Source organism: Penaeus japonicus, unplaced genomic scaffold (assembly GCF_977035675.1).
Source record: "Penaeus japonicus unplaced genomic scaffold, GWHDUDI00000001_assembly GWHDUDI00000016, whole genome shotgun sequence".
In the NCBI taxonomy this organism is placed as follows: Eukaryota; Metazoa; Arthropoda; class Malacostraca; order Decapoda; family Penaeidae; genus Penaeus; species Penaeus japonicus.
The window spans coordinates 9,312,013-9,324,512 of NW_028234418.1; the positions used below are offsets into that span (position 1 = coordinate 9,312,013).

Below are 12,500 nucleotides of genomic sequence, written 5' to 3' on the forward strand. Positions count from 1 at the left end.
TTTTTTTTCTCTCTGCGCATTGTTGTCTTTGTCAGGGAACTAGACAGTTTATTTCCGCTAAAAAGGAGTAGGTATGGTCACAGCGCGAGTTTTTTTGTGGCTGCGACGTTAAAACAAAGGCTGTAATCCTCGTTTTTTCGTAAACACACACACACACACACACACACACACACACACACACACACACACACACACACACACACACACACACACACACACACACACACACACATATATACGGAGAGAACTAGAGAATATCAGAGAATGCTTGTAAACGAAGATATATTGTTTATAAATTTTATTTGAGTCAGAGCTTAAAATTTTGTCTTCATATTGAAAAATGAAAAACGGAGTTCGGGATTTTCTTGGTTTTATCCCATTAACTCGGACCCCCCCCCCTTCCCTTATCAAAGAAAACGAATATTCCACAAGCGTGAACTTAATGAAAATAACAAAACGCATGTTATTTTCTTTTTATCATTAATCTGAGGGATAATGGCAGATGTTATTTCAGACGATGCATTTTTTTTACTAATGATGAAAACGCCATTCATAAATTTAGACGAGCTTTGTTTGCAAGTAGGAAGTCTTTCCGCTAGATTTCGTAAATCCGAATTTCCAAGGGATTAAATTTTTTAGTTTTTTTTCGGACTCATATCTGCCCTTGTGGGTAAACACAAAAGCCACAGTAGACACACACATACACACACACACGCACACACACACACACACACACACATGCACACACACACACACACACACACATACATACATATACACACACATACATACACACATACATATACACACACACACACACACACAAAATACAAAACATACAGATATCGTTACTAAACTTGATACACTAATGCCGACATTCGCAACCTTAGACAAAAGAACACACATCGCCTTACGTAATAATCCTCTCACACCACTACTCCCCCCCCCCTTCCCTTATCCCCTAACCCCTACCCACGTATCCCCTACCCCCTACCCCTACCCCCTACCCCCTACCCCCTACCCCCTACCCACCTACCCCCTACCCCCTACCCACCTACCCCCTACCCACCTACCCACCTACCCCCTACCCACCTACCCACCTACCCCCTACCCCCTGCCCACTACCCCCTGCCCCCTACCCACCTATCCCCTCTTCTCTTCCACCAGGGCCGCGTGATCGACATGGGCGGCGGCGTGAGCACGGGCGTGGGCGTGGGAACCATCAAGTGCGGAGATGGGATCACGGAACTCCGCCCCCACCACCCTCCTTCGGGGTCGCCTCCCGGTCATGTTCATTACGCCGTCAAGCTGATCACTCCCTCGGGGGCGCTTCTGGATAACCCCGGGGGCATCAAGCGTGAGTATGGGTTGTGGGGCGGGGGTGGGGGTGGGGGGAGGGATGGGGAGTGGGGATGTACTTGTTTGTTTGTTTTGTGTGTGTGTGTGTCTGTGTGTGTGTGTGTGTGTGTGTGTGTGTGTGTGTGTTTGTTTGTTTGTTTTGTGTGTGTGTGTGTGTGTTTGTTTTGTGTGTGTGTGTGTGTGTGTTTGTTTGTTTTGTGTGTGTGTCTGAGTGTGTGTGTGTGTGTGTGTGTGTGTCTGTGTGTTTTCGTGCGCGTATGTGTGTGTGTGTGTTTATGAATGTGTGTGTATGGGGTATTACGTGTATTCGTATACTTACGTGTATATGTAAGTGTGAGTGTGCCACGAGTACTCCTGTCATCCTAAACAAACCATAAAGTAAATGTCCCTCTATAAACCACAGGCCACAACACTCCACGTATATTCCTCCATGTATCCTGTTGCTCCTCATCTATTCCTCCATGTATCCTGTTATTCAGCAGTTCATTAGAAATCCACTTTGATACCACTTTTGTGAACAGGCTCTACCACTTACTCGAGTGGAGGTCCTACTCGACGGGCTGTTATTTACCTTAATTTATATATTTAATTAACATCTTTAATTATCTTTAAATTGATATCTAATTAATATCCCTGACCGGTCGCTGCTTCTAAACTTCCTAACAAGAAGTTTCTAAGCTTTATTGAACATCATACTAGCAGATAATTATAGCATATTTTTTCTTCGGGTCTTTTGTTTAACCTTTGTGATAAAAGGGAATAGAGTAGTTTAGTGATCAGTAATTCCGTTATTTACATCTAGTAAAAATAATTTAATTTCGGCATAAAAAAAATTGAGCCTTGAACTTTGACAAGCAATATAATAAAATTGACATGAAATATCTTTGTAAAAGAACAAGATTCGAAATGCAGAAAAGGAAAAATAAAAACACAAATTCCGTAAAATGCTCCCGAGTCTTGTATGATTTAATCTAATAATAATCAAAAGAAAATGGAAACAAAGAACACGGCGTATGAGCCACGCCAGCTGTTCCATAACATCAATTTTCCCAAATCAAATCAATCCTCACTCACAACAGGTCGATCAATTTATTTCGTAGAATTGTCTTGTTGACAATCTGCGTTTTGGTCGCTTAATAGGAATAGCGAATGGGAAATAATACACGACTTGAAATAGGGTGTGAATTTGTGATACTCTTTCATGTGTTGTCCTTGCCACATAAGTAATGGCGATGATTATCTTATCTTTGTATCTTCTTTTGTATCTCTAGATATGAGGGATATTCCACAATTATCTGTCCTAGAATTATGTAGAATTGAAAATAACCTGTTATGGTTCTGAAGTCTCTCAAGGATTTCAGAGACGCTATCACTCGTATGAAGTTTATTTACCTTGTATATTTTTGTTTAGATATCTAAATGAAGATTTCCTACTCATCTGGATAACAAAAAAAAGCTGATTTGATGGGAATTTCGTATGGAAATTCCATGTCAAAGATCCTTGAACAGGGAAAGTTTGAGTAAACGTGAGGGCTTAATTGACTGTCAATAAGCCTAGACTCAAGGTAGAGAGCTACTGTATTCATTACCTTTGCGTTGTCTGTCGTAGATACATAATTGAAGGAGATATTTTTTTAAGACAAGTAGAATGGCGTCTGTTGGGTTCTTAGTATTGATATTTTTCCTGTGAATATTTCTTTTGTCAAGCAAGTGGTTTCTGATTAGCTCCTGGACTTGTGTACTACAAACGCTAGAATTATATATTTAATGTTCTTTCCAGAGTAATACGTAACCGTATTATTAAATTACTTGATTAAATCATATTACTTATATTATATTATACTATTATATTATTATACTACTTGACTAAATCAAGTAAAATTGTCTCCTAGTAACGTCTATGCCAAAAATATTCTGGCGACAGCACGTGAACACTGTCAGCTGATATTGCATCGTCCTCTTTATAGGTCGTAACTGCAACATGACGCAACATAACTACTGGATTTTTTTTCATGTGATACAAAAAATACAGATATTAGTCTATGAAACATTCTTACCACTCTATATACATAAAGGTATTGTGTTAAATTAGTGCATTTAACGTAGTAAAGGATTGAATTTGCCATTATCATGATTCAACTGGTATTTACATTTATCATCCATTTTCTTACTCGAATCTAATCTTTTTTTATTATTTTACCAAACTCAAACAAACATGATGCATTGCTATCCTGTTTATTGGTGGAAACTCTTAATTGCCTTCAGAAGTGTCGGAATTAAACTTGTTTTGATCAACTACAAATGGCTATGTTCTTCCCAGCTTTGTATTCTGTGTACTGGCTTTGAATACCGCTTTCGTTTTCGGTCCATTCGGTATAGTCAGTCTATTAATTTATTTTTTCATTTGACTTTTTTTATTACCGTTTTTCTCTTACAGTCTACTAACACTACTTTTTTTCCCTTTGTCTTCTTAAACTTCTACAACATCTCCCTCTTCATCTTCTGCAATTCCTTCATCATCTTTTCAACTTCTTTTTAACTTCTCTTTTTTCCCCTCTTCCTCCTTACTACTCTCTACTTTCTGTATTATTTTAACGTCGCATTTTTTTCTTCTTCTTCTTCTTTTTCTTTTTGCACACGCCTCCCTCTTTCTTTCACCAAACCTCATAAGACGAATGCAACATAATTGTGACTGCAACATAACTGTAAGAATTCGTAATGCCGATACAGATTCTGAAATCCCCCTTTTTTCTAAGGGCACGAATTCAGGTCCTGAATCCGATAGCCTTCAGAAAGTTGCAAATGTGTATATAAGACTCTATAGACTTAGAAGCTCCTCAATCTTGTCCCCAGTTTATCTGCCGGAGAGGTTCCTTCGGGAAGCTAGTCCACCGGTTGTGCTTCTTGGTTCATTCTTTCTCGCTCTCTTTTTCCTTTTCGTTTGTCTCTCTTTCTCTCCGTCAATCTCTCCATATATCTGTTTGTCTGTCTATCTATCTATCTATCTTTCTATCAAAATCTCTTTTACTCTCTCTCTCTCTCTCTCTCTCTCTCTCTCTCTCTCTCTCTCTCTCTCTCTCTCTCTCTCTCTCTCTCTCTCTCTCTCTCTCTCTCTCTCTATCTTACTCTCTTACTCTCTCTTTCTCTCTCTTTCTCTCTCTTTCTCTTTCTCTGTCAAAATCTTTCTCTCACTCTCTCACCCTCCCTCTACCTTTCTCTCTCTCGCTCACTCTCTCTCCCTCCCCCCTCCCCCATCCCCCATCCCCCTTCCCCTCCCTCTCCCCCTCCCTCTCCTTCCTCTTCCCCCTCCCCTTCCCACAGTACGAACATCTTCCCTTATGCCCTTATACTCACCACTGCCTACGCTGGTCTTCCTCATACAATGAGTCCCATCCCCCCCTCCACCCCCATCCACCCACCCCTACCCCCCCTGGCGTGAGAAGGGCGTAGTTAAATGAGTGAGGGGGAGTCACGCTATCGGGAGGGCGAGAAAAGGCGTGTGCACTAAAAGCGATAGGCTGAGTAAATAAGCTCTAAGAGCTCTCTCTCTCTCTCTCTGCCTGGTGATGTATAGGCTTGGCATTTGAGGCTGAGGCTAACGGCTGCTGTACAGGCACAACCCCGAGCCAGAGTAGCGGCTTTTCCGGCCGTGGGTTTCCTCTCAACCCTTTCCGTTCTGGTCGTGTACTTTGGGTTGAAGTGCGAACAAGAGGGAGAAAGAGAAATGCGGGGAAGCACACGACTATGTTGAGGACTTTTTTTTTTGCTTTATTGCTTCTTTAAGGTTTTTACGTATTTATCTGTCTATCTATCTCCCTTTCTCTTTTTTTCTATCAAGATCTCTCTATCTCTAGCTATTTCTTTCTATCTCTCTCTTTCTCTCTCTTTCTCTCTCTCTCTCTTTCTTTCTCTCTTTCTCTCTCTCTTTCTCTCTCTCTCTCTCTCTCTCTCTCTCTCTCTCTCTCTCTCTCTCTCTCTCTCTCTCCTCCCCCCTTCCCTCTTTCTCTCTTTCTCTCTCCCCCCCCCCTTTCTCTCTCTCTCTCTCTCCTCTTTCTCTCTCTCTCTCTCTCTCTCTCTCTCTCTCTCTCTCTCTCTCTCTCTCTCTCTCTCTCTCTCTCTCTCTCTCTCTCTCTCTCTCTCTCTATCTCTATCTCTATCTCTCTATTTCCCCTTCCTCCCTTTTTGATGCTTCTTTATTTTATCATTATTTTTTTTACAATTACCAAAAGTCGAAGAGTAGTGTGGCACCTCTGCATGCCAAAAGGAGGGTGTTGGGGAGGTAGCATTAGCACGGTGCTGAGAAGGAGGTTTGAGAAATGTTTTCGCTAATTGATTTGAACCCTTTCTCTTCCACTTTCTCCATACTTTCTCTCTTTTTTATTTCCTCTCTTTCTCTCTCTCTCTTCTCTCTCTCTTCTCTCTCTTCTCTCTCCTCCTCATCTCTCACTCCCCCTCTCACTTTCTTCTTCTCATCTCTTTCTTTTTCTCTCTTTTTTTTTCTTTTCTCTCTCTTTCTCTCTTTCTCTCTCTCTTTTTCTTTCTTTTCTCTCTCTCTCTCTCTCTCTCTCTCTCTCTCTCTCTCTCTCTCTCTCTCTCTCTCTCTCTCTCTCTCTCTCTCTCTCTCTCTTCTATCTTTCTTTCTTTTTTCTTCTTCTTCTTCTCTGCGTCTCTCTCTCTCTCTCTCTCTCTCTCTTCTTTCTTCTCTCTCTCTCTCTCTCTCTCTCTCTCTCTCTCTCTCTCTCTCTCTCTCTCTCTCTCTCTCTCTCTCTCCCCTTTTCTTCTCTTTCTCTCTCTCCTCACTCACTCACTCCTCCTCTCTCTCTCCTCCTCCTCTCTCCCTCCCCCTCTCCCTCCTCTCTCTCCCCCTCCCTCCCCCTCCCTCTCTCCCCCCCCCTCCCTCTCTCCCCCTCTCTCTCTCTCTCTCTCTCTCTCTCTCTCTCTCTCTCTCTCTCTCTCTCTCTCTCTCTCTCTCTCTCTCTCTCTCTCTCTCTCTCTCGCTCCTCTCTTTTCGATTTATTCTAAAAAAAAAAATTCCCCGTTTCTCTTCCCTCTTCAGCTTGATTTCGGAATACGAGAAAATCTAATTTTATTTCACAAAAAATATATTAATTTGTTCACTACATACCCGCTCTTACACAATCGCAACCGATGCAATTGCAATCGTATACAGTAATATAAATGCACATAGCAGTAGCCTAACCGTCAGTACTATGCCAATAACAGCTGGTGATAACGTTCCCTCTATCCTGAAAATTAACAACAAAAATATGAATAAACAAAATCCACACTCTGAACAGAATGGCACCGCATGCACTCTCGACAGAGGGAAGGGAAGGGAGGGGGAAGGGGAGGGGAGGGGAGGGGAGGGGAAAGCGAAGGGATGGGATGGAAGAGGAGGGGAGGGGTGGGGAGGGGAAGAGAGGAAAAGGGAAGGGAGGGGAAGGGAAGGGAAGGGACGGGAAGGGGAGGAGAGGGGAAGGGATGGGAAGGGAGGGAGGGAAAGGGAAGGGAGGGAGGGAAAGGGAAGGGAGGGGAGGGGAAAGGAAGGAAGTGCCACAAGGAACTAGCCGAGGATGGGAAGGGAAGGGAAGGCTGGGAATGGGAAGGGAAGGGAGGGGATGGGAAGGGAGGGGAGGGAATAGAATGGGAAGGGAGGGGAAAGGAAGGGAAGGGAGGGGAAGGGACGGGAAGGGGAGGAGAGGGGAAGGGATGGGAGGGGAATGGGAAGGAAAGGGAAGGGAAGGGAAGGGAGGGGAGGGGAAAGGAAGGAAGTGCCACAAGGAGCTAGCCGAGGATGGAAAGATTATTCCTGTTTTTCCTTCCCCTTCTCCTCCACTTCTCCCTTCTCTTCCTCTTCCTCTTCCGCTTCCGCTCCCTTCACCTCCTTTTCCTCCTCCACCTCTTCTTCCTCCACTTCTCCCTTCTCTTCCTCTTCCTCTTCCTCTTCCGCTTCCTTCACCTCCTTTTTCTCCTCCACCTCTTCTTCCTCCACTCCCCCCTCTTTCTCCTCCTCTTCCACCGTCACCTCCTCCTCCTCTATCTCTAATTCCTCCTCCTGCACCTCTTCCTCCACCTCTTCTTCCTCCTCTTCTTCCTCCTCTTCCACTTCTCCTCCTCTCTCCCTTCTCTTCCTCCTCCTCCTCCTCCCCCTCCTCCTCCTCCCCCCCCCATCTCCTCCTCTTCTTCTTTCACATCCTCATCCTCTATTTCCACCTCCTCGTTCACCTCCTCCTCTTCCTCCTCCTCTTCCTCCTCCTCTCCTACCACCACCTCCTTTTTCCTTCATCCCTTCTACCTCCTCACTTGCATTTGACTCCCCACCCCTACCACCATCCCCACCCCTACCAACACCCCCACCCCCTACCACCATCCCCACCCCCTACCACCATCCCCACCCCTACCCCTTACCACCACCCCCACCCCCTACCACCATCCCCACCCCTTCCCCTTACCGCCACCCCTACCCCCTACCTACTTCCAACCCTTTGATTTAATTTGTTGCTTTTGTTTGTGGGACGCGACCGATAGAGAGGAGAAGAAAAAAAGGAAGTTCATTTGGTTTCCTGAGTCGAGGGACTTTTCGGGAAATGACTGGAAAAGTAAACAAAACTGGACGTGAGGTTATGAGTGGTTTTTGGCCCTTGTGCGAGGGGGAGGTATTGGGTATGTGTCAATTGTTGCTTGTGTGTGTGTGTTTGTGTGTGTGTGTTTTTGTGTGCGTGCGTGTGTGTTTGTGTGTGTGTGTGTGTATGATTATGTCCGTGAAGTGCGTGTGTAGTTGAAAGCGTACACACAACACAACCACTACCGACCTCTTCACTCACTCTCCTCCCCTTCCCCCTCCCCAGTGGTGGTCTACAACTGCGAGGTCTTAGCCAACTCATGCATGGGCTGCATGACCGTCAACGCTTCCTTGTCATGCGGTTGGTGCGAGAGTTCTCACAGCTGCACGGTGCACGCCCACTGTCTAGGGAGCCTGTGGTACGGACCTGGGCGTACCTGCGAGACAGAGCCGTACCGTAGAGTAGCTGAAGGTCGACCTCGAGATGCTGACGTGCTGGATGACGGCCTTGGAGGATTAGACTACGAGAGGGAGGTTGCCAAGGATGATATAGGTGAGGGTTTTGTGTCCCACTGAGTCATAAGTATAAGTAGCGGGTCATACTGAAAGTCAGGTTTAATATACTTTTATAATACTGATACTTATGATAGCGATACTTAAAATGGTGATACTTATGAAAGTGATACTTATGATACTGAGACTTATGATAGCGATACTTATAATGGTGATACTTATAATACTGATACTTATGATAGTTATATTTATAATGGTGATACTCATAATACTGATACTTATAATAGCGAAACTTATAATGGTGATACTTATGATTCTATTAATAATACTGATACTTATACTTATTACTTATATGACTGATTGTCACATTAGCGATGGTATTTCATAGTGTAATACGTTTACCTAGACTTTCCTTTCTGGATATGGGTACGTATAAAAGAGCTTTGTCATGGGTTGTTGTGTAAGTAAATTACTATGGGTTTGTATCATTGCATCAATTAAATGTATTATTAGAACGTATTCATTCTTGGATTTTTATCATAGTCGAGGGTGAGGATGAGGATATGAACCTCGTAGGAATTGAAAAAGGATAACCATTAATATTGCTGTGTTGTGATGTGGTTTGTTTTTGTTTCTTAAGGGATGACAAATTGCTTTTGGTTTATCTGTTGTTGTTTGTTTGTTTGTTTGTTTTTTTGTTTTGTTTTTTTTTGCATCATCTTCTCTGGCTATTCTTTTTTTTATCTGATTCCTTCTGTCCCAAATTTTTCGTCTTCTTCCCACCTCTCTACCTATCTTCTTCCCCTTCTTTTTTCCTTTCTCTCTTTCCCATCTTTTTTTTCTCACTCCTCTCCTTTCCCCCTTCCTTTCCCTCCTACCTTACCCACTTACTCTCTTATCCCCCCTCCCACCTCTTCTTTCCATCTCCCCTCCCCCCCTCTCCCTCCTCCCTTTCCCACCTCTTCCCTCATTACCCCTTCTCCCTCTTCACTTCCCCACTACTTACTTTCGCCTCCTCTCCCTCCCTTTTCCAACTTCTCATCTCCCTTCTCATTCTTCCCTACCCTGCCTCCCCCCCTTACCCTCACCCATTTCTCCCTTCTTCCCTCTCCCTCCTCCCCCTCTCATTCCCCCCACTCACTCCTCCTCCTCCCTCCCCCTCTTATCCCCCCACTCACTCCCCCTCCCCCCTCCCCACCACCCATTTCTCCCTCCTTCCCTCTCCCTCCTCCCCCTCTCATTCCCCCTACTCACTCCTCCTCCCCCCTCCCCCTCTCATTCCCCCCCACTCACTCCCCTCCCCCCTCCCCACCACCCAAATCTCCCTCCTTCCCTCTCCCTCCTCCCCCTCTCATTCCCCCCACTCACTCCTCCTCCTCCCTTCCCCTCTCATTCCCCCCCACTCACTCCCCTCCCCCCTCCCCCTCGACAGACCTGGGCCCCTTGGAGAACCTTCTGGACAGCCCAGAAACGACCAGCAACGACCTCGCCCGCGCCCACGCCCACGCCCACGACGAAGAGGAGGCGAAGGAGAGGAGGATGAAGGAGGAGAAGAAGAAGAACAAGAAGAGGAAGAAGAACCTCAGAAGACCCAGCGAAGAGGGAGGAGGAGGAGGAGAGGGAGAGGAAGGAGAGGAAGAGGAAGAGGAGGAGGAGGAAGAAGAAACTCACAATGAGGAGGAGATGGATGTGCATGATGAAGAGAACGCAGTCAGCGACGCCAGACCGGAGAAAATTGGTGAGGGTTCTCGACTCCGTTGCTGTTGTTGCTGGGCGTAGCAACTTCCGGGGCTTATAGAATTGAATTTGATTATACTTTGCAAAGTTAGACATTCACAACAAACGCATATACATTGCACACTCACACACACACACACACACACACACACACACACACACACACACACACACACACACACACACACACACACACACACACACACACACACACACACACACACACACACACACACACACACTGACTGACGCACGCATTCGCACGCAAATCCGTTACGGAAACACTGACTGGCTCATGCATTTACACGAAATTCATTTCATTGTCTTTTTTTCTTTTTTTTTTCTTTATCATATATATATTTTTTTTTTTCTTTCTCCTTCTGTCGATCGATTTTTTATTCATATATCTGTGTATCTTTTTTTTCTATCTCCCGATTTTTTTTTCTATATATGCCTACATTTGTTTCTTGTGCGTGTTTTTGTGTGTCTCCCTCTCCCTCTTTCTCTTTCTTTATTTTTTTTTCTCTCTCTATCTATCCATCTATCTATCTCTATCTCTCCCTCCCTCCCTCCCTCCCTCCCTCCCTCCCTCCCTCCCTCCCTCCCTCCCTATCTCCCTCCTTCCCTACCTCCCTCTCTTTCTCCCTACCTCCCTCTCTTTCTCCCTACCCCCTCTCTCTTTCTCTTTCTCCCTCCCTCCCTCCCTACCTACCTACCTACCTCCCTTTCTTTCTTTCTCTCTCTCTCTCTCTCTTTCTCTTACTTTCACTCTCTCCCTCCCCTCCCTTCCCATCCCCCTCCCCCCCTCCCACCCCCTCCCCTCTCTCCCTCCCCCCCCCTCCCTTCCCTTCCCTCCAACAATTCAAACCAACATAATAAAGCAATTTGATCCAATCTTTAAAAAAATAAATAAATAAATAAATAAATAAAAACTTTTCTCAACAGGAAAACTCGGCGGCAGCAAAAGGTCGGGAAAGAGTAAGATCAAAGGCCAGCTCAAGATGGGCGGAAGAAGTCGGTCTTTCTTGCGCCTTCCTCGCCATCCGGGACTTTACGTAGCCAGGTGAGAAAGGGGTGTATGGGTGGGGGGGGGGGGTCACAAGTGAGAAAGGGTAGAGGGGGGAGGGCACAGGTGTGATGACGGGGTGTTTGTAGGTGATGTGTGGTTGGTTTGTGGGTGTGGAATGCTTTGTTTGTTTGTTTGTTTGTTTTGTTTTGTTTGTTTTGGTGATGTGTGGATGTGTCTTTTGTGGTTGATGGTGTGTGGTTGTGTGTGTGTGGTGGTTATTGCTCCAGTTCGGTATGATGAGGATTGCTGATCTAGTTGAATAATCTGCCGGTATGTTGTGTTGTTTTTTTTGTTGATGCCTGGGTGTTGTGGTTGATGTTATTGTTGATGTGTGGTTTCATTGTTTGCCGAATTTAGAAGCAACTTTTCGGATGAGTGAAAATCTACGGGTTTTAAGACCCCATCTTCAGAACCATCCATAACTTGATATCATTTTTTGTATCAGTGCCATAAGCAAGTGTCATATGAAATAATAATGTAAGTATATTTTGTTCACCATTTGATCATCACAAGAAAAATAAATGAACTGAAAAGACAATAAAAAGGTGATGACTAGATTCCTGACCTGAAGGCTTCGCTGTTCAACCAGCAACGTTGGTTTAACAAAACACTACGGAGTGGAAACCCGGATTTCAAATACCCTTTCTTTCGAATATATATATTTCTGGTGTCGATGGCAGATTCGGTTATTCTTGTCGGATTTTACAGAATGTCATCAAATTCTCTAATGCTGTGTCAGCCGCAAAGGTGAGAGCAGTTTCATTTAATGACAGCTGTGACTGCGAGTGTAATTTTAAGATGGAAAGAGAGAGAGAGAGAGAGAGAGAGAGAGAGAGAGAGAGAGAGAGAGAGAGAGAGAGAGAGAGAGAGAGAGAGAGAGAGAGAGAATTTAGAGAAAGGGAGGGGGAGGGAGAAAGAGAGAGATAGGAAGAGAGAGGGAGTGTGAGGGAGAGAGAGAGATAGGAAGAGAGAGAAAGAGAGAGAGAGATAGGAAAAGAAAGAGAGATTGAAAGAAATAAAAAGATAGAAAAGGTAACAGAAAGACTGATGGACAAAGAGAGAGGGAGAAGAAGTGGGAGAGAGATAGTAAGGAGAGCAAAAAAAAAAAGAAAGAAAGAATGAGAAAGAGAAGTGAAAGAAAGTTTTAAAGAGTATGAAGAGAAAAAAAAATAAAGTTGAATCAAAAGAGAAAATTTAACCAAAAATGAATATATAAGTAGACATACAAAGAGACATAAAAAAGGATCGAGGAATAACAGT

General features: G+C 44.5%; 1 protein-coding gene across 1 annotated transcript in view; it reads left to right on the plus strand.

Moving 5' to 3' along the window:
• The window catches only part of LOC122246914 (uncharacterized), a 92,250-nt gene that overhangs the window by 74,600 nt on the left and 5,150 nt on the right, over positions 1–12,500 (plus strand). The window contains exons 19-22 of the mRNA XM_086545073.1: positions 1,168–1,357; positions 8,208–8,474; positions 9,867–10,172; positions 11,117–11,234. Coding sequence (XP_086401199.1) covers positions 1,168–1,357; positions 8,208–8,474; positions 9,867–10,172; positions 11,117–11,234 — 881 coding nt within the window. The remainder of the gene's footprint in view (positions 1–1,167; positions 1,358–8,207; positions 8,475–9,866; positions 10,173–11,116; positions 11,235–12,500) is intronic.